The sequence below is a fragment of the Canis lupus genome, chromosome 1 (assembly GCF_011100685.1).
Source record: "Canis lupus familiaris isolate Mischka breed German Shepherd chromosome 1, alternate assembly UU_Cfam_GSD_1.0, whole genome shotgun sequence".
NCBI lineage: Eukaryota > Metazoa > Chordata > Mammalia > Carnivora > Canidae > Canis > Canis lupus.
In genome coordinates this window covers 104572813-104593283 of record NC_049222.1, presented here as the reverse complement: position 1 = coordinate 104593283, position 20471 = coordinate 104572813, and the positions used below count along the sequence as shown (strand labels likewise).

The 20471-nt window shown below is 37.7% G+C and overlaps 2 protein-coding genes across 7 annotated transcripts in view; both read right to left on the bottom strand.

Moving 5' to 3' along the window:
• LOC100683760 (zinc finger protein 420-like) overlaps positions 1–20471 on the bottom strand; it is a 130316-nt gene that overhangs the window by 90308 nt on the left and 19537 nt on the right.
• The window catches only part of LOC119870917 (zinc finger protein 678-like), a 129150-nt gene continuing 121052 nt past the window's right edge, over positions 12374–20471 (bottom strand). For 4 of the 6 annotated variants that reach the window (XM_038527914.1, XM_038527915.1, XM_038527917.1 and 1 more), the window contains one exon: positions 12376–16536. In XM_038527914.1, coding sequence (XP_038383842.1) covers positions 14954–16536 — 1583 coding nt within the window. In that variant the 3' untranslated portion in view covers positions 12376–14953. Of the gene's footprint in view, positions 16537–20471 lie in introns of all 6 variants that reach the window. The other 2 variants (XM_038527918.1, XM_038527919.1) reach the window with 1 other exon arrangement.

Here is a 20471-nt window from a genome sequence, read left to right as displayed (position 1 = left end):
TAATTGATCACTGAAGACCACCAGTTTCCAGAATTAAAAGACAGAAGCCCAGCTTATAAATGAGCCCACTTACACATCTGCAGAACCAATAGCAGAGTCCAGTTAAAACAATTCATGGGAGCATCTGGGTGGCTCACTCAGTTGAACATCTGCCTTTAGGTCATGCTTTCAGGTACTGGGATTGAGCTCCACATTGGGCTCCCTGTTCAGTAGGGAATCTGCTTCTCCTCCTCCCTGGTTACTCCTCCACACTCATTCTCTCTTTCTCTCTCTCTCTCACAAATGAATAAATAAAAAAAAATATTTTAAAGATTTTATTTATTTATGACAGACACAGAAAGAGAGGCAGAGACATAGGCAGAGGGAAAAGCAGGCTCCCTGTGGGGAGCCTGATGTGGGACTCGATCCCAGGGCCCCGGGATCACGACCTGAGCCGAAGGGAGATGCTCAACCATTAAGCCGCCCAGGTGCCCCAGGAAGTGATGGGGGGGGGGGGGTGTTAATACTGCATGGCCACAATTCACTTTAGTGTCAGGAGACGCACAGATTGCAGAATTTTACCACTGATCCACCCACATGCCCCTGAATAAATAAAATCTTAAAAAAAAATATAACAGTTCATGGTCATCCATGTATCTGACTGCATCCTTTATGGGCTAATATCTTCATTGAAGGTGAAAACTATAAGTAGATTCCCAGAGTGTAATTCTCAAAGCAGGTTCCCCAAACAGATCACTTGAGTACTTGCGAGAACTGCAAACTGGGGGGCTACTTCCCAGCCTAGAACTATTGAAATGATAACATGGGCAGGGGCCTAGAAATCTGAGGTTTTTCTAAGTGCATCAGGTGATTCTGAGGCAAGATATGATAGCCTCTGTAGTAACTAAATCACTAACTCAGGTCAACCCTGAGTTATACAGATAGTCACTCTTATAAATCTTCTATATTTGTGGTGATGTTAGTGCTATGACACAGGCATACACACAATACACATTTTTCTTATTCATAAGTAAAGCTGACTCTAATATAGTCTATTTGGCTTCCTGGTCTTCCAGATGTCATTTCCCTCAATGCTCTCCCCCGGCTTCTTGGCATCACCCATAAATATCCTTCTTATATTCTTTCATCAAAATAATCCAACTTGAGTGAATTGGAATTTATTCAAATATTTCATCAAATAAGATAAGAAACACATACAAACAATAATAGACATTATAGTTCATAATGGATTTGAATATAGAATTCTTACTATGAATTGGCATTTGATGACTTTTACTATAAGAGCATAAATAGGGCAGCCCGGGTGGCTCAGCGGTTTAGCACCATCTTCGGCCCAGAGCCTGGTTCTGGAGACCTGGGATCTAGTCCCAAGTCAGGATCCCTGCACTGAGCCTGCTTCTCCCTCTGCCTACTGTGTCTCTCACAAATAAATAAATAAAATCTTTAAAAAAAAAAAAAAAAGAGCATAAATAATGGGGGCTGCCTGAGTGGCTAAGTGGTTGAGCATATGTCTTCAGCTCAAGTCATGATCCCAAGGTCCTGGGATCAAGTCCCACATCAGGCTCCCCCAGGGAGCCAGCTTCTCGCTCTGCCTATGTCTCTGTCTCTCTCCATCTCTCATGAATAAATAAATAAAATCTTAAAAAAAAGGAGCATAAATAATGGGGTGCCTGAATGGCTCAGTTGATTAAGTATTCAACTCCTGATTTTGGCTCAGGTTATAGTTATAACCTCAGGGTTATGAGATTGAGCCCTGAGTTGGGCTCTGTGCTTCTCTGCTCCTTCTCCTACCCAGGCTCTCTTTCTCTCAAAATGAAATAAAATAAAGTAAAATAAAATAAAATAAAATAAGAAAATGATAAAAATGATACATGTAAATTAGAGTACACAACATAAAAGACTGGATTTGCACTATTGGATATTTGCATAAAGTGAGTACAGGGAAGACAGGAAAAGCAGTAGAGTTTTGTATGCTATAGACAATATCAAGTTAAAATGGTTTGTTACAGCTTTAAGAGGTTTAAAGTAATTCCCAAGGTAACCGGGGGAAAAAAAAGGCACAAAAGACATAAAAAGGAAATGAAAATGGTATCAAAGCATGTCATTACAAATATCAAAGAAACATAATGGAATATAATAAGAGACAGAAAGAAGAATAAAATATCCTTCTTAGTACAGAAAACTGAAAACACAGCAGCAGTAGTTCCTTCGTTTCAATAATTACATTCTTGGTAAGTACATTGAACACCTTCCATTAAAAGTCATAAAATAAGGGCACCTGGATGGCATAGGCAGTTAAGCATCCAACTCTTGGTTTCAGCTCATGATCTCAGGGTTGTGGGACCGAGCACCACATCAGCCCACACTCAGTGTGGAGTGTGCTTTGGATCCACCCCCGCCCGTCCCCGCTGCCCCTCTTCCCTAACCCTGGGATAAATAAATCTAAAAAAAAAAAACCACAAAAAGCAAAACCATGAAGTGGCTGAGTGAATAAAACACAATATCTGACAACCTCTCACTTCCAGAAAGTAGCATTAAATCTAGGGACACTTTTAAGATGCGAGTAAAAGTATATAAAAGCACATTTTATGCAAATAGAAACCAAAAAAGGACACAAGCAGCCATACTAACATCAGATAAATGAACACTGAGTTCATAGATCGTCAGTACAGAGAAACATTATGTAAAGAAATGCGATTACCTGGGTACAATAACAATTATGATTATGTGCACATCTAACATCAGAGATCCCATATACATGAAGCATACAAGACAGAACTGAAGCAAGAAATGCACAGCGTCATGATAGCAGCAGAAGTTAACATGTCAATTTAACTGGATGGAAAGACCGCATTTGAGCTGGTAAGAAGAGAACTTGAATGAGACCAATTTTATATAACAGACATATACAGAAAACTCCACCAAGCAAGAGTAAAATATACAATCTTCTCAATCATGCATGGAACATTCTCTAGTATAGACAACCTGTTTGTCTACAAGTCTTAACAAATCTAAGAAGATTAATACACCAGTATCAAAAAAAAAGAAAAATACACCAGTATCTTTCCTTACCACCACGGAAGGAAACTAAGAATGAATAGCAGATAGGAAATGGGAATGCTACAAATATTTGGAAATTAAAAAACACATTCTTGAGCAATCAATGGGTTAAAATGAAATAAAAAAACAGTAAATATCTTGAGATTAATGAAATGAAACAATATATTCAAACATATGGAAATCAGATAAAGTAATTTTAAGGAAACAGTGGAGTGAAAAGGCAACCTAAGAAATGGAAAATTTGTCACAGAGCCTCTAGAGCATAAGGATTTAAATCTAGAATATGAAAAGACTTTTGCAAAAACAACCAAACAGCACCTAGCATGATTAAGAACTGGACAGTTTTCAGTGGGCATAATCCAAGGAAGATTTACAAATGGATAAGGCCTATGAAAGATGCTCAAAATCACTATTCATTAGAGAAATTTGACAGTATATCATCAAAAGAATTTAAAGTAGGATCTGCAACAGATATTTGCACAAGGAGATTCACAGCAGCATTATTCAGAAAAGCCAATCAACACAAATGTTCATGAATGCATAAAGGAAATGTAGTATACACATACACGCTATAAAATCAATATTTGGCTTTGAAAAAAGGAACATGTAGCAGTCCAGGATCCATCAGCCCCGCACTGGGCTCCCTACTCAGTGGGGAGCCTGCTTCTCTCTTCCCTGCTCATGCTCTCTCTCACTATCAAATCAATCAATCAATCAATCAATCAATCAATCTTAAAAAGAAAGAAGAGACATATCTTGTCACTTTATGCAACATGGCTAAAACGTGATGATGTTAAGTGAAATAATGAGTCACAGGAACAGATACACTATGATTTTACTTAAGTGTCCAACCTAATGTGACTCTCCTGAAAAAGGAAGTAAGGAAAGAGACAACGAGAATGAGCACCAGGGTCTTAAAACAGACACACACACATGAAGTGGCTGTTTAATAGGGATTACGGTTCAGTTTTGGAAGGTGAGAAAATTCCAGAAATTGGTTTTTCTTTTTCTTTTTTTTTTTTTTTAAGATTTTATTTATTTATTCATGAGAGACACAGAGAGAGAGAGGCAGAGGGAGGAGCACGCTCCATGCAGGGAGCCCAACGTAGGACTCAATCTTGGGTCTCCAGGATCACACCCCAGGCTGCAGGCGGCGCTAAACCGCTGTGCCACCGCCACCAGGGCTGCCCATAGAGAGGTTTTACAACAATTTGATTTTCATATCAATGAAATATTAATATATAACAAGACAGAGGAAGAATTTAATTTGTACTGAAATAAATATCACATGTATAAAGCACCTAAATGTGAAAATGGGTCATAATAAATTAAAGTGGGGACATCATTTTGCTGAGTCACTGAAGAAAAAAGCCCTTGACACTTCTAATCTTACACTATCAAATTTAATTATTCTTGCTGATTAAGAACACAAAACAAATGTAGATCCCAGGGCTTACCTTCAGAGGTAACAGCAACATAAATCACTATAGTGATCCAATTTGGAAGTCAGAGGGACCAGTAAATCACAACATGAAAGTGAATGAGGTCCTTTTTCCATTAGTGCCATCACGCTAGGATTACTTATGTCATTAGATTTTCTCAAAGGGACTTCACATTTTCTCAAATATTCATAAGAAATATATTTTGCCTCTGAGCCCTACAATACCATTGATGTGCTTTGGTCTTGAGTATAGAAGAATGATGAGTTTTAAACTTTCTTTTATAAATTTATACTATCTGGACTGTATTGGCTGGAAGAGTCTGTCAAACTCATACAATAATGTTATTAAAAATGGATGCAAGAAAAAAAATGGCGGGATCCCTGGGTGGCGCAGCGGTTTAGCGCCTGCCTTTGGCCCAGGGCGTGATCCTGGAGACCCGGGATCGAGTCCCACGTCGGGCTCCCGGTGCATGGAGCCTGCTTCTCCCTCTGCCTGTGTCTCTGCCTCTCTCTCTCTCTCTCTCTGTGTGACTATCATAAATAAATAAAAATTAAAAAAAAAAAATGGATGCAAGAGAAGTTATTGTGAAATATAGACATCCTATATACAAACTGTTACTTTAATATATCCCATTATTTAGGCACCAGAAGTATGCATTTATAAAGCAAGGAGTTTTTTAAGACTCTAATATTAGTCACCATTTTACATTTCTTCTGATATAGATGCATCACAAATGTCACTTGCCCAAGACTTGGCCCATTTGGTCTTGATCTATATATATGTAAGCAAAAATTCATGTCAAAACAACTGTTCTATATTTTAAATGTACGAAATGAAATTTAGAATTAAACCATCATGAACCAAAAAAAAAAAAATTTTTTTTTTTAGTTTCAAATAACTGTGTATATAAAAAAAGTTAGCTTTAAGACTATGAAAGAAAATGTGAAATGACTCCGGAGTATGGCACTTTCATTTTGCAGTGAGAAAAAATAAGCATCTGGCTGGGAAGACCTCTCTTGGTAAATAACTTGGCATGTGACACCAGAGAAATTTTTAATTACTCAGATGGAGTATCATCATTAACTCATTTTGGTAAGGACTAGAATCTGAGAGGCTTTGTGGTTCTGGTTCTGTGGTTGTGTTGTTTAAGCTGTTTTTTGGCTAGCAATGGGAAAAGGTGTTTCTGATCTAGCTCCTCACTTGCAGCCTATTAGGCTGCATGTTACAAACTTGCTTGGTGTCCAGTTATTATTACTCTACTAAAAGGAAGGTGATTTTCTTTTTTTCCTCCCTCCCTCCCTTCCTTCCTTCCTTCCTCCCTCCCTCCCTCCCACCTTCCCTCCCTCTCTTTCTTTATGGATTTTATTTACTATTTATTTGTGAGAGAGAGAGAGAGAGAGAGAATACAAGCAAGAGGAGAGGGAGAGGTGAAACAGGCTCTTACCACCAGGGAGCCCAACATAGGGCTCAATCCCAGGACCCTGGGATTATGACCTGAGCCAAAGTTAGATGCTTAACCGACTGAGCCACCCAGGGACCCCAGGAAGGTGATTTTTTTTTTTTCTTTTTGGTAATAGTGCATGGCAACAATTCATTTTAGTGTCAGGAGAAGTACAGATTGCAGAATTCTAAAACTCTTCACACTGTGGCCAATATAAATGCCTGATGCATTCTGTAGATGAGATTCTGAATGAATCCAAAGAAAAAGGACATTACTTCCTCTCAGTAGAGAGTGGTAGAGTCAACTTCAGCACCCAGCAACTATTTCACAGGGATTCTCATGCATAATACAAATAATTCAGTTGCTCCATCAGTGGAAACAGAAAAATCAGCCACTTAGCAAGCTGAGCACTTTGAATTTAGGCAAGTTAACTTCAGAGAAAACCAAGACAATGGGATGCCTGGGTGGCTCAGTGGTTGAGCATCTGCTTTCCAGTCAGGGTATGATCCTGGAGTTTCGAGATCAAGTCCCACATTGGACTCCTTGCATGGAGCCTGTTTCTCCCTCTGCCTGTGTCTCTACCTCTCTCTCTCTCTGTCATGAATAAATAAATAAATCTGAAAGAAAGAAGAAAGAAAGAAAGAAAGAAAGAAAGAAAGAAAGAAAGAAAGAAAGAAAGAAAGAAAGAAAGAAGAAAGAAAGAAAGAAAGAAAAAGAAAGAAAAGACAAGACAAAATACAAATCAACCAAGACAAAATACAATCAACCATCTTCATGGTGACACCTGAAATAGCAAGATCCCTCTAATAACAACATTCGTACACAGTTAAAACCCTATAGGTAATGCTGGGTATCCCAACCCACTAGGTTGGAAAATAAACCATCACAATGGGAAAAAAAGGGATGGAGAACCAACTTCTGACAATCTGGCAGGACTCATGTTTACACACATGGATTACATATTTGCAAGTATCTAGATAAATAGAAAGTTACATTAATGATCTTAATGCTGCAGTGACCTAAATGAGGATCCCCTTGAAACATTTAATTTGTATACTTTGCATTCTCCTCCAAAGAGCCAACTATAATTTTTTTTTTTTAAGATTCATTTATTTATTTATTCATGAGATACACAGAGAGAGGGAGAGAGAGGGAGATACACAGGCAGAGGGAGGCAGAGAAGCAGACTCCATGCAGGGAGCCCGACATGGAACTCGATCCTGGGACTCCAGGACCACGCCGTGGGCCAAAGGCAGGCGCTAAACAGCTGAGCCAACCAGGGATTCCCCCAAGAGCCGCCTATTAAACAAATCAAGTGTGATACCTATTCTACTACTTAGAACTTTAAAAATTTTTTTAAATATTTTATTTATTTATTCATGAGAGGCACACACAGAGAGAGAGGCAGAGACACAGGCAGAGGGAGAAGCAGATTCCATGCAGGGAGCCCGACGTGGGACTCGATCCCAGGTCTCCAGGATCACACCCCGGGCTGAAGGTGGCGCTAAACCACTGAGCCACCGGGGCTGCCCTACTTAGAACTTTTTAAAGGAAATACTGAGATGATAGTATCAACGCAGGAAATAAATAATGGACCTTCTGAAATAGTCACAAAAAGTGAGCTAAAACATGTCGAGTGCTGTACAAGTACTTCCTCCTGCTGCACCATCTTTTTATATTTTGACTAGGATACCAGAAATGCACTAAAATTAAATCCTGTCAGAGAACAAGAATTCTTGTCCCCTCAAAGGTCCTTCTAGATGGACTAAGAATCAGATTAACACAACACAGATTACTTGGAGAGAATAAAATTATTATTATTATTATTATTATTATTATTATTATTATTTACAACAAAACCCCCAAACCTGGGTTTGGTGGGCTTTTATTTATTTTAAGAGTAAGAGATTTATTTATTTATTTATTCATAGAGACACAGAGAGGCGGAGAGACACAGGCAGAGGGAGAAGCAGGCTCCACGTAGGGTCTCCAGGATCACACCCCGGGCTGCAGGCGGCGCTAAACTGCTGCGCCACCGGGGCTGCCCGAGAATAAAATTAAATATATGTAAATATAGGGAAACCATATGGATGTGGAAATTCAAAAGACTGTCAGGCAAAATGAGGTACAAATGTCATCCCGAACTAAGGAAAATAGAGGTGGCGCCTGGAGCCTCACAGGAAAGGAAAAATAACTTCACAGGGTGATAAAGAGTAGATATTTGGCAGTTAGAGATTTGTGCTTACAGATGGGTCACTGAGGTAAGCTATCTTAGTGTTAATAACTCTTATTCTGGGTAGGACCCCCCCCCCCCCATTTTATTTATTTATTTTTAAAGATTTTATTCATTTATTCATGAGAGACAGAGAGAGAGAGAGACAGAGAGAGAGGCAGAGGGAGAAGCAGGCTCCATGCAGGGAGCTCTATGTGGGACTCGATCCTTGGACTCCAGGATTGCACCCTGGGCCAAAGGCAGGCACTAAACCGCTGAGCCACCCAAGGATCCCCGCTGGTTTAGTTTTCAAATACATCTGATAATGCTTTTAGTGAACCATAGAGCCACAAAACTAAGAGTGTCTATATGTGACCTATTTTCATTATTTTATATTAAGACATTTATATTGTTATATGATATTATATGAAGCTTATTTATATTAAGCTAAAGGCAATTTTAGTTCTCAAATGATTCCAAGTCAGAATGATGAGAGAAAAATCAAAACGTTAGGGTTGCCTGGGTGGCACAGTCAGTTAAGCATCCAACTCTTGGTTTCAGCTCTGGTCATGATCTTAGAGTCATGAGATTGAGCCCTGCATTGGTCTCCCTGCTCAGCACAGAGTTTGCTTGGGATTGTTGCTCTCCTTCTCCCTCTGTCCCATGCCCCATTCTTTCTCACTCTCTAAAATAAATAAAATTTTTAAACAAATGTTAGTTTGGGGACTTGAAGCTTAGTATTGGAGAATTCGAGGGGAGGACTCTAGAAGTCAGGATGTAGTCTAGTCTAGTCTAATATTAAAATCTAAAATTGGGATTCTCTCTCTCTCTGTCCCTTAGTCTCTTGACCCATTCTCCCTCTCTCTCTCTCTCTCTCTCTCTAAAATACATAAATAAATCTTTTTAAAAAATCAAAATGTTAGTTTGGGGACTTGAAGACTGGTATTGGAGGACTCTAGAAGCCAGGATGTAGTCCAGTTGATGATGAATATTAAAATAAAAAATCTTGGATGCCTAGATGGCTCAGCATTTGAGCATCTGCCTTAGGCTCAGATGTGATCCCAGGTTCAGTGATCAAGTCCCGCATCGGGCTCCTTGCAAGGAGCCTGCTTCTCCCTCTGCCTATGTCTCTGCCTCTCTCTCTGTGTCTCTCATGAATAAATAAATAAAATCTTTAAAAGAAGATAAAATAAAATCTAAAATCTACAAACAAAAACAAAACAAAAAAAACCCAAAAAACAAAAACAAAAACAAAAAAATAAAATCAACAAACATGTGTTACTAAAACATTATTTTTCTCGGGGATCCCTGGGTGGCGCAGCGGTTTAGCGCCTGCCTTTGGCCCAGGGCACGATCCTGGAGACCAGGGATCAAGTCCCACATCGGGGTCCCTGCATGGAGCCAGCTTCTCCCTCTGCCTGTGTCTCTGCTTCTCTCTCTCTCTCTGTGTCTATCATGAATAAATAAATAAAATCTGGGATCCCTGGGTGGCGCAGCGGTTTAGCGCCTGCCTTTGGCCCAGGGCGCGATCCTGGAGACCCGGGATCGAATCCCACGTCGGGCTCCCGGTGCATGGAGCCTGCTTCTCCCTCTGCCTGTGTCTCTGCCTCTCTTTCTCTCTCTGACTATAATAAATAAATAAATAAGTAAATAAATAAATAAGTAAATAAATAAAATCTAAAAACACCACATATTTTTCTCTATAATCATCTGCATTGTTACCAAAGATAGAGAAACTAACACTAATTTGACTGCTAAACAAGTGTATCAAAAAAAAAAAAAAACTTGTCCTGTTTACATAAATGCAGGAAGAATAGGGTTTAAATCTTTAAAAAACATCTTTTCCTGCAACTTTTCTTAAGGAATCCCTAGATTGAACCTTTCATAGCCTCTCCAGGGCAGAAATCATGCCATGTACTTGCCACCAGCCTTTGTCTACAGTAACTACAGATCTGGGTGAACTCCTTTCTTCATGAAGACCCCAACTATCGCTAGGTTCTTGCACCTCTTACGAAATTATCTTCTTTGCTCTCCTGGTAAGGCTGTTGGGAACTCTGTAAACAAGCTATCAGGCTAATATTTCGAAAGGGACTTCGTTGGTTTTATAAAGTCAATCTTAGTTCCTTCTAGTTGTCATCATATCTGAGTCTATGCAGCTCTTTCTCAACTATGGCATTTAGTCAAAGCCTTGGTTATTACATAACCAATGTTTCTAATTGTGTCTCCCCACAATGAGACCAGATTCTTACTAAAATTATGTAAATACATATATTGGTTAAAATATTATAGTTACTCAGACTTTTTGAATTCTGTAGTAATCGGGTAGGAAGAAAAGATAAATGTTTCAATTGTTTGTTTACAAAGGTTTATTTTGTGCCACTGGTGCAAGACCATTAACTTAAAAGTTTTCTTAAATCTGTAAAAAACAAAACATTTAAAAGGATTTTTTCATTCCAGTTAATATACTATGTAATATTTGTTCCAGGTGTATAATAGTGATTCAACAATTCCATGCAATATCCAGTGCTCAAAACAACAAATGCACTCTTTAATTCCCATCACTTATTTAACCCACCTCCCCACCAACCTCCACTCAACAGGTAACCATCAGTTTTTTTCTTTACAGTTAAGAATCTCTTTCATGATTTGCCTGTCTTTTCAGTTTTTCTCTTTGCTTGTTTCTTATATTCCACGAGTGAAAAAATACAGTATGTCTTTCTCTGACTTTTTTCATTTTGCATAATACTCTCTAACTCCATGTCATTACAAATGGCAAGATTAAATTCCTTTCTATCGCACAGTAATATTCCATTATACACACACGCACATATATCATGTCTTCTTTATTCACTTGTCAGTCAATGAACACTTCAGCCTGACTGTTTGAAGCAGAAATGCTAACTACCACTGACTATTGAACTGTTCCCCCAATAAATCACGGCAAAGTCAGAGCCGGAGCATAAGACTATACTCATCATGGCTCTAAAGGGAGGAAGGTCCCACACAGAATTGCATCAGCTTCCATGAAAGGTAACCCATCTATAGTGGATCTAACCTATGTAGGGGTTATATTCCTGGGATACTAGTGTTTTGTGGAACCACAGCACACACCTTGCTGATCCTGCCTATTCCACTGTCCAGAAGGCTTCTTCACCTCCAATATCTACTCTACCACGTAACATTTGAAAGCTACATCTAAATGATTACATCATCCAATACTCCTCCTCCATCCATGGCACTGATCTAGGCCTGGGCAAACACAGTCATCACTATCATCCAAGAGCATCTGGTCCTCAGTAACACAGGAATTCAATTAAATCATGAAGATAAAGTAAGACTTCCCTAGTCCTCAGAAGCCCACCACATCTGCCAAATCCTGTCGTCTATTACATTTCTTCATCAGATGTCACCATCAAAAACTGTCTCTGCCTTTGGAGTGGCTAAAGAGAGCCACCCCTGATTCCCTCACCACACAGGAAAGAGTTCTTCACATTTTCTATTAATAGGTCTTCTCTTTCTCTCTAAGGATGGTTCCTTCTGTGTATTTTACAGCCCAGTACTAAATGTCTCAGTTAATACCCAAAGGCCTTCCATTTTTCTGATTTCAATGATTTATTGTGGAAACTCTAACCACAACAGAGGCAAAGAAGAATGTCTGTGATACCTATGAGGCTAGAAATAAAAATTAAGATAAATAGAACTAGAGATCTAGAAATAAGTAGGAAAATAAGTAGAAGCTATTTTTCTAAATTCAGGGAGTCAGTTATATAACCTGGGACAGGTATTCTCTCTCCACATGAAGAATTCATGCCAATTCTTCATCCTCTGTATTTTCTCTTCCTTGAGGCTACAGTATCACTCTTATTGGAATATGTTTCTGCTACTTATAGGGTACCTATTACTCACCAAACATTGATATAAGTGTATGTTTACTTTGTAGACACTTAATACTCCCACTTAATGTGGAGCACAGAGCTTTATTAGCACATACCATGGTACAGTGCTCTAGAACTCCAGGGCTAAGTCCAGATTGAGCCATTCAAACTAAAACAGACTTAGGAGGGGATCCCTGGGTGGCTCAGCGGTTTAGCGCCTGCCTTTGGCCCAGAACGTGATTCTGGAGTCCTGGGATCAAGTCCCACATCAGGCTCCCTGCATGGAGCCTGCTTCTCCCTCTGCCTGTGTCTCTGCCTCTCACTCTGTCTTTCACGAATAAATAAATAAAATCTATAAATAAAATCTATAAATAAATAAATAAATAAATAAATAAATAAATCAAACAAAACAAAACAAAACAGATTTAGGTAAGCACTGTGGGAGTCTTCTTTAAAGGACATATAAGGGAGAGTCATGGTAGAAAGGGGATATGGTTGCTCACAAAGGTGGACTGAGGATGTGAACAGAAATTACATTAACTGGTGACTGCTGCGTGTTGTGTAGGGAATGCACTAGTGAGAAGGGCTGCTGTCAGTTCAAGGCCCCTGCAAAAGTACTGCCTACACAAACTATATCCCAAGTAGCATTAATATGGAGTACTTGAACTAATCAGTCAATATGACCCCCATATAATTTGTAATATGTCCATTACAACGTCCCACCACTTCCTAGGAAGAGAAAATGATGATAGATAAATTAGGGGAAAAATAATCACACATTACTTAAAATTTAAGGCCACTGAGAAAATGGATTCCTAGGTATATTATTCCACTCCATTACCAAATAGGTGATAGATAAAATGGATTACATACAACCTTCTATAAAATGAGATAGGTTTACATCGGTGGTGGGATAACACTTCATTCATTACTCATTCGTGGTAATACATTAAAAATCATTATGTTTTATTAATTAAAATATATTAAAATCACACATAGACTAAGTTGTGCATTTCAAATGCACTTTGTAATCCTTTTTGGAAATACAGAATACAAGCGTTAAAAAGCATTTGGGTGCTGATATCATGACGTGGGAGTAGTGATTTCCATAGTTTTCAGGCATGACATAATTCTTAAAAATTGTATATGTCTAATCCTTTGCTATTTTAGGAAAGAGTAATCTCTTTTGATATCTTTAAGGACTTCTTCATTTCAAGCACATCAAGTGACATCCTCTACTTCTAACTACACCTATTATGAGGACACATCAGTATTTTACTGGACTGCCATCTGTTTTTCCTCAAATATCAGCTGGTAAAATATTTTATTTTATTTTATTTTATTTTATTTTATTTTATTTTGGTAAAATATTTTATTTATAATATGCAGGAAATTCTTAGTTTTAATACATGGAGAATGATGTTCTGAACACCTCTTTCATTATAACTGACATTAATATTATAACACAAACAGCATCTCTATTTAGATTTTCTTCAAATACTGCATATTATATTGCCCTTCCTCTTCCATGGAAAACTAGATACACATGAGTCCCACCTAATGAAACAGGGCATCTCATGTTTCATACAGCAACAATCAGACACATACTTTCACACACTAAGAATAAATGAATTTTCTGAAATGATTTGAGAGTAGAAATACATTAATATTTGCAAGTCACAAATCCCAGGTAGGATCAAGGAAAAAAAAAGGATATATGGATATTAATTATACTTATATAAAAAACTCCATCCACTAAATCTTTTCAAGCATAATAGCATATACATTTTCTAACATTTTAACTTTGTTATTATTCCTTATGAGTATTTTTATGTAATATCTGAACAGATGGACTCATGTACTGCTTTCTACTTGATTTCTGTGATATTTATTGACATTTGATGTTCACTTACATACATTTCTAAATATTTACATCTTTAAAGCTATTTCCTTTATGCACTCAGGTGTTTGCTGAAGTACATATTTAAAATAACAGTCTTTCCTTATTTGTTATGTCTCTAGGGTTTGAATCTAGTGTGCATTTTGTGGTATTTAGTAAGGACCGAATTCCAATTAAAAGCACTACAACATTCCCTTCATTTTACAGTTTCCATCCTGTATGATAGCTATGATATTGAGTAAGTTATCAGTTCCAACTAGAGGCTTGTAATACTCTACATTGTAATGTTCCTCCTCAATATAAATTCTAAGATGAAAAAAAAATAAATAAATAAATTCTAAGATGCTGAAAAGGGTTGAGAAGTTTAAAAGTTTTCCCATATTCTTTATAAGTTTTTTCCCAGTATAAATTTTGTGATGTTGAATGAGGCTTGGCCTCTTATTAAAGACCTTGCCAAATTCTTTTTTTTTTTTTTAATTTTTTTAACTTTTATTTATTTATGATAGTCACAGAGAGAAAGAGAGAGAGAGGCAGAGACACAGGCAGAGGGAGAAGCAGGCTCCATGCACCGGGAGCCCGATGTGGGACTCGATCCCAGGTCTCCAGGATCGCGCCCTGTGCCAAAGGCAGGCGCCAAACCGCTGGGCCACCCAGGGATCCCGCCAAATTCTTCATATTTGCAAAATCCTCTCTAGCATATATTCTCTGATGAGGAATCAGGGTTTAACACTGCTTAAAGGCCTTACCACATTCTTAACAATTTTATGGTTACTCTCCAATATGAATTCTCTGATGTAGAGTAAGGGTTAGTAGTCCTTAAAAGTTTTCTTATATTCTTTAAATTCATAAGGTTTGCTCCACCATGAAATTTGTGCTAATAAGTAAAGGTTGAACAGCAATTAAAAGCCTTCCCACATTTTTTACTTTGGTAAGGTTTTCCTCAAGTATGAATTCTGTGATGTTGACTCAGTGTGAGTGCTGCATAAAGGTATGGACATATTCTTTACATGTCTAAGTTTTCTCTCAAATATGAATTCTATGATGTTGAGTCAGGTGTGAGCGCCGTTTAAAAGCCTTGCCACATGCTTCGCATATGAAAGGTTTCTCTCCAGTATGAATTCTGTGATGTTCAGGAAGCTTTGATTGCTGGCTAAAGGCCTTGCCACATTCTTCACATTTGTAAGGTTTCTCTCCAGTGTGAATTCTGTGATGTCGAATAAGGTATGAATGCCGGTTAAAGGCCTTGCCACATTCTTTACATATGTAAGGTTTCTCTCCAGTGTGAATTCTGTGATGTCGAGTAAGGTTTGCATGCTGGTTAAAGGCCTGGCCACATTCTTTACATTGGTAAGGTTTTTCACCACTGTGAATTCTATGATGTTGAGTAAGGTTTGACTGCTGGTTAAAGGCCTTGCCACATTCTTCACATTGGTAATGTCTCTCTCCAGTATGAATTCTGTGATGTTGAATAAGGTTTGAGTACTGGTTAAAGGCCTTGCCACATTCTTCACATTGATAAGGTTTCTCTCCAGTGTGAATTCTTTGATGTCTAATAAGTGCTGAGCGCTGGTTAAAGGCCTTGCCACATTCTTCACATTGGTAAGGTTTTTCACCACTGTGAATTTTGTGATGTTGAGTAAGATATGAGTGGTGAATAAAGACCTTGCTATATTCTTTACATTTGTAAGGTTTTTCTCTAGTATGCATTGGCTGTTGTTGAGATAGTGATGAGTGCCAGTCAGAGGCTTTGCCACATTCCTTAGAAATAGAAGTTTCCTGTCCAGTACCAACTGTGTTATATATATTTAGTCCTGATTCTTGACTAAACATGTTCTCATGTTTATAACATCTGTATGAGTTTTTTTCCATGTGAATTCTCTGATAATCACCAACACTGAAGAACTGGTTACCAGATTTCCCACATTCATTATGTTTATAAAGATTCTCTCCCACAGGGCTACTCTTATGTATAATAAGTTTGGAGCTTTGATAACAAACTTCCTCACATTTATCACCATCATAATGGTTCTCTGGAAAATGAATCCTCACATGTTTATTTACATTTGTACCCTGGTTAAATTTTTTGTCAGATTCACTACATTGAGCAATTCTGTTTTCATTGAATATATTCTGATAATTTTGTAGAGTCAACTCCTCTGTGAAAGACTTCTCAAATGGATCCCACTTAGCACTTTGTTCTTCATTTTTAAATCTCTGATTTTCAGAAATATTTGACTCAAAGGTCAATCCAATCCTACTTTCAGGATGGTTCAAATGATTATTTTTAGCATGGACTAGGTAACTTTCCAGATTTTCCAACTTTTCATTCTGCAAATATGTATGTTTTACCATTTGATTTGAGCCCTTGCTTATAGAAACACATTGCTTTGCAGAAGAAGCAGACTTAAGAAGGGATGTTTTCCAAAATGTTTTATAACCTTCATGACATCTTTGATGCCCTTTACTCTCCCCATCATTTTTCCAGTCTATCATTAATTGTATATCCTCAAGGGCACTATGTTTATATCTACCCACTGCCACGTTTTGCAAAGAAGCTTCTATGCACAGCTTTGGCAGGAAACTCTGGGTGCCTTTTGAAGATACAGCTGAAAGATATCGAATAAGAGAAAAGTAAAATCATTCCACTTACTAATCTCAGATGAATATAATGAAAATTTCTAATACAGAAAAATAAAATCAATCAGAGAACTTCAGCAAGATGGCTGAGAAGGAATCATCAGGACTTCATTCCTCCAGAGACACATAATCTTGCAGACAATGTACTGATAACATAGCCTAACAGATAGTTGTGTAGTACTGTAATGTTGTAGCATACATCACTTTCCCATACCTAAAAAATCAAGAAAAGTACCATTTGAGCCTACAATTATCAGCAAGAAGGAAATTTAAACTTAAAATACAAATAAACAAAATAAGATATAGCAAAAATAGAAAAATATCACCAATAGGAAGAGTTGGTTTTCTGAAAAGAGCAACAAAATTGACATACTTTTAACGAAATCAAGTAAAATCGAAAGAGAGGAGGCCAACTAAAATTAGAAGTGAAGAAGTGAAAGCTGACACAGGATAACTGACACCATAGAAATAAAAAAATTTTAAGGTGATGATGGATAATTATATGCCCATAGGTAGATAACCAAAAAAAGGTGTATAAATCTGACAAAATATATAACCTGACTTCAGCATGAATTTAAAAAAAAAAAAAAAAAAAAACCCAAACCGTGATCTACCAATACTGAGTAGATTGAAAAAGTAATTTTAAAAATGCCCAACAAAGAAAAATCCTGTGCCAGATAAATTCAGTGGATAATTTAAACAAACATTTAATGAGAAAGTACTTGAACTCTCCTCCAATATTTCCAAGAGGTAAAGAGAAAGAAAATTATCAAACTGTCCGTGACACCAGCATTACCACATTAACAAAGCCAAGGATGACACTACAAGCAAAGACCACCTTAAATAGTGAGGTAAACTCCACAATAAAAGGAAGCAAAGTGAATAGGAAGCAAATTGAATCAGAAGCACATTTTACTGTTCTACAACATGATCAAGTGATAATTCTTCCTGGAATTCAAGAATGTTTCCACATTGTGAAATCTATACATTTAAGACTGCACATTAATAGAATGAAGATCAAACATTACAGGACATAATAATTCATACAGAATGAGGGTGCCTGGGTGGATCAGCTGGTTAAGCGTCTGCCTTTGGCTCAGGTCATGATCCCAGAGTCCTGGGATCAAGCTCAGCATTGGGCTCTCTGCTCAGCGGGGAACCTAATTTTCTCCCTCTCCCTCTGCCCCTTTGCCTACTTGTGCTTTCCCTGTCAAAAAATAAATAAAATCTTTAAAAAATATTCATGCAGAACAAGAACATGAACATATTGGACACTGGTTCTTGATAAAAAACACTCAATAGTAGGAATAGAAAGAAACTACTTGCACCTAATAAAGATATGCACATATATATGCACAAAATAAAAATCTAACATTTGATAGTAAAATACTGAAAGCTTCTCCTCTCTAATTTGATTCTCTAATCAGAAACATGGTAATAAAGAGACTTCACACTTCTAATCAACATAGTACTAGATATTCTAGTCAGAACAATTGGGCAAGAAAAAAATACATAAAAGGAATCCAATTGTAAAGAAAAGGAAAACTTTCTGCTTACAGATGACATGATCTACAGAAAACCCTAAAGAATCCTTATTTTTATTTTTCAGCTATTTTATTTTTTGCTCATCACTCCTATTGTTTATTTCTGCAAATTTTCCCTACCAGACATTCCATTTTTAATACTTCATGCTATAAGTGGTTGAACTAAGAAAAAAGGTTCAAATAAACATTACACCGCAACAAACTACAAAAATGAAGAAACATAACTGATATTTAGCTGAGGAAGGAAATAAGAAAGAAAAATCAGAAATTAATAAAATACTGATCAGAATAAATAAAACACTGAAAGTAATGCAATCTCTAGCAAAATCCCAATGCCATTTGGGAAAGAACACAGTCCCTCCTAGCATTCATATGGATGTCACAGGATAATAGAGACAGAGAACAATCTTGAAAATGAAGACTTCGGGGCACCTGGGTAGCTCAGTGGTTAAGTATCTGCATTTGTCTCAGGTTGTGATCCTGGGGTCCTATGATCAAGTTTCTCCCATCAGGCTCCCTGCAGGGAGCCTCTTTCTCCCCTTGTCTCTGCCTGTGTCTCTGCCTGTGTCTCTCAAGAATAAATGAATAAAATCTTTAAAAAGAAAAGAAAATGAAGTATTTGTTGGTAGCACCACACTTCCTGATTTAAAACATAGTGCAAAGCCATAGTTATCAAAATAATGTACTATAGAAACAGAGAATAGAATAATGGAAGGGAATAGGTGAGCTAGAGGTCTATTTCTCCACTGTTAATGGGTATGACAATGAACAGAAGATATTGTTAAAATTCAGATTCTGGGGCAGCCCCGGTGGCTCAGTGGTTTAGCGTCGCCTTCAGTACGGGGCCTGATCCTGGAGACCCGGGATCGAGTCTCACGTCAGGCTTCCTGCATGGATCCTGATTCTCCCTCTGCCTGTGTCTCTGCCTACCCCACCCCCCCTCCGTGTGTCTCTCATGAATAAATAAAATCTTTAGAAAAAAAAAATTCAGATTCTGATTTGGATGTCTAGGAAAGGTCTGAGTTTCCCACACTTCTCACATGCTAACAAGTGATCCCAGCATCTTCCTCTAAGAGCCACACTTTTCAATAAAAAAGATGAAATCATGAATGATTCTGAACTTAAAGAAAATTGTGGGGACGCCTGGGTGGCTCGGTGGTTGAGTGTCTGTCTTTGGCTCAGGGTGTGATCCCAGGATGGAGTCTAATCAGGCTCCCTGCAAGGAGCCTGCTTTTCCTTCTGTCTGTGTCTTTGCTTCTCTCTGTGTCTCTCATGAATAAATAAATAAAATCTTAAGAAAAAAATAATATTGTGGAAATTACAATTTTTAAAGATTTTATTTATTAAGTAAAATAAAGTAAAATAAATATTTTATTTATTTATTCAAGAGAGAGAAAGAGAAGCAGTCTCCATGCAGGGAGCCCGACATGAGACTCCATCCTGGGACTCCAGGATCACACACCGGCCAAAAGGCAGGCACTAAACGGCTGAGCCACCCAGGCTTCCTACAATTTCTAATACAAAGAACAGAAACAACAATTCTTGAACATATTACTTTCCACCACATAACATTTTAACAATTTTTCATAAATCCACCCATGAATCCACAATAACCTATGAGAAGAGAATTGTTTTTTGTCCTTCAAAAACTATCTTGGCAAAACTTCAGTAATAGTAGAGTCTGAGTTTTACCCCAGATTGTTTGACATTGAATTTGTCTAAGAGGAAACACAGATCAGTGTACAGAGGCAACTCTAAAAGAAGGTTCATAGTAGGTTTGAAAGTGACAATGGGAATGCAAGCACAATTAAACCAGAGAACATATGAACTAAAAGATGTAAGTGAGCATAAAACACAAAAATCACAAAGTGAATAAAAAAATAAAAGTGATAGGTGAAGTATTATTTATCGTCAGGAAACGAAGAAATGTCTTCAGTGGCATAGAACTTAGCAATCTATTTGTGGATGAAGGTTTTTTGACTTGCAAACACACCAAGAGACAAACACACACATTGCTATAACTGAAGTACCTATTGTTTGTGAGTTTCCTATTGCATCGAAAGTTTTTGTTTCATTTACCTTTGTGCCGAGTTTTATTTCACAATTTTAAGACAGCGGAACATATATGATAAACTCTGTTTTCTTTCTCTAGAGCAACACAGAAGAGCTAAGGTAAAGTAGGTCTGTGACATGAGTACAGAACAAAATGGAAACTTGCAGGACCTAGGCTGATTTACAATCTCCACTTCAAATACCACTATCTCCAGTAAACACAGGAGAGATCATTTATTTTTCAAAGGAGGTTACAGGGCCTGGGTGGCTTACAGGGGTTGAACATCTGCTTTGGGCGTGATCCCGGA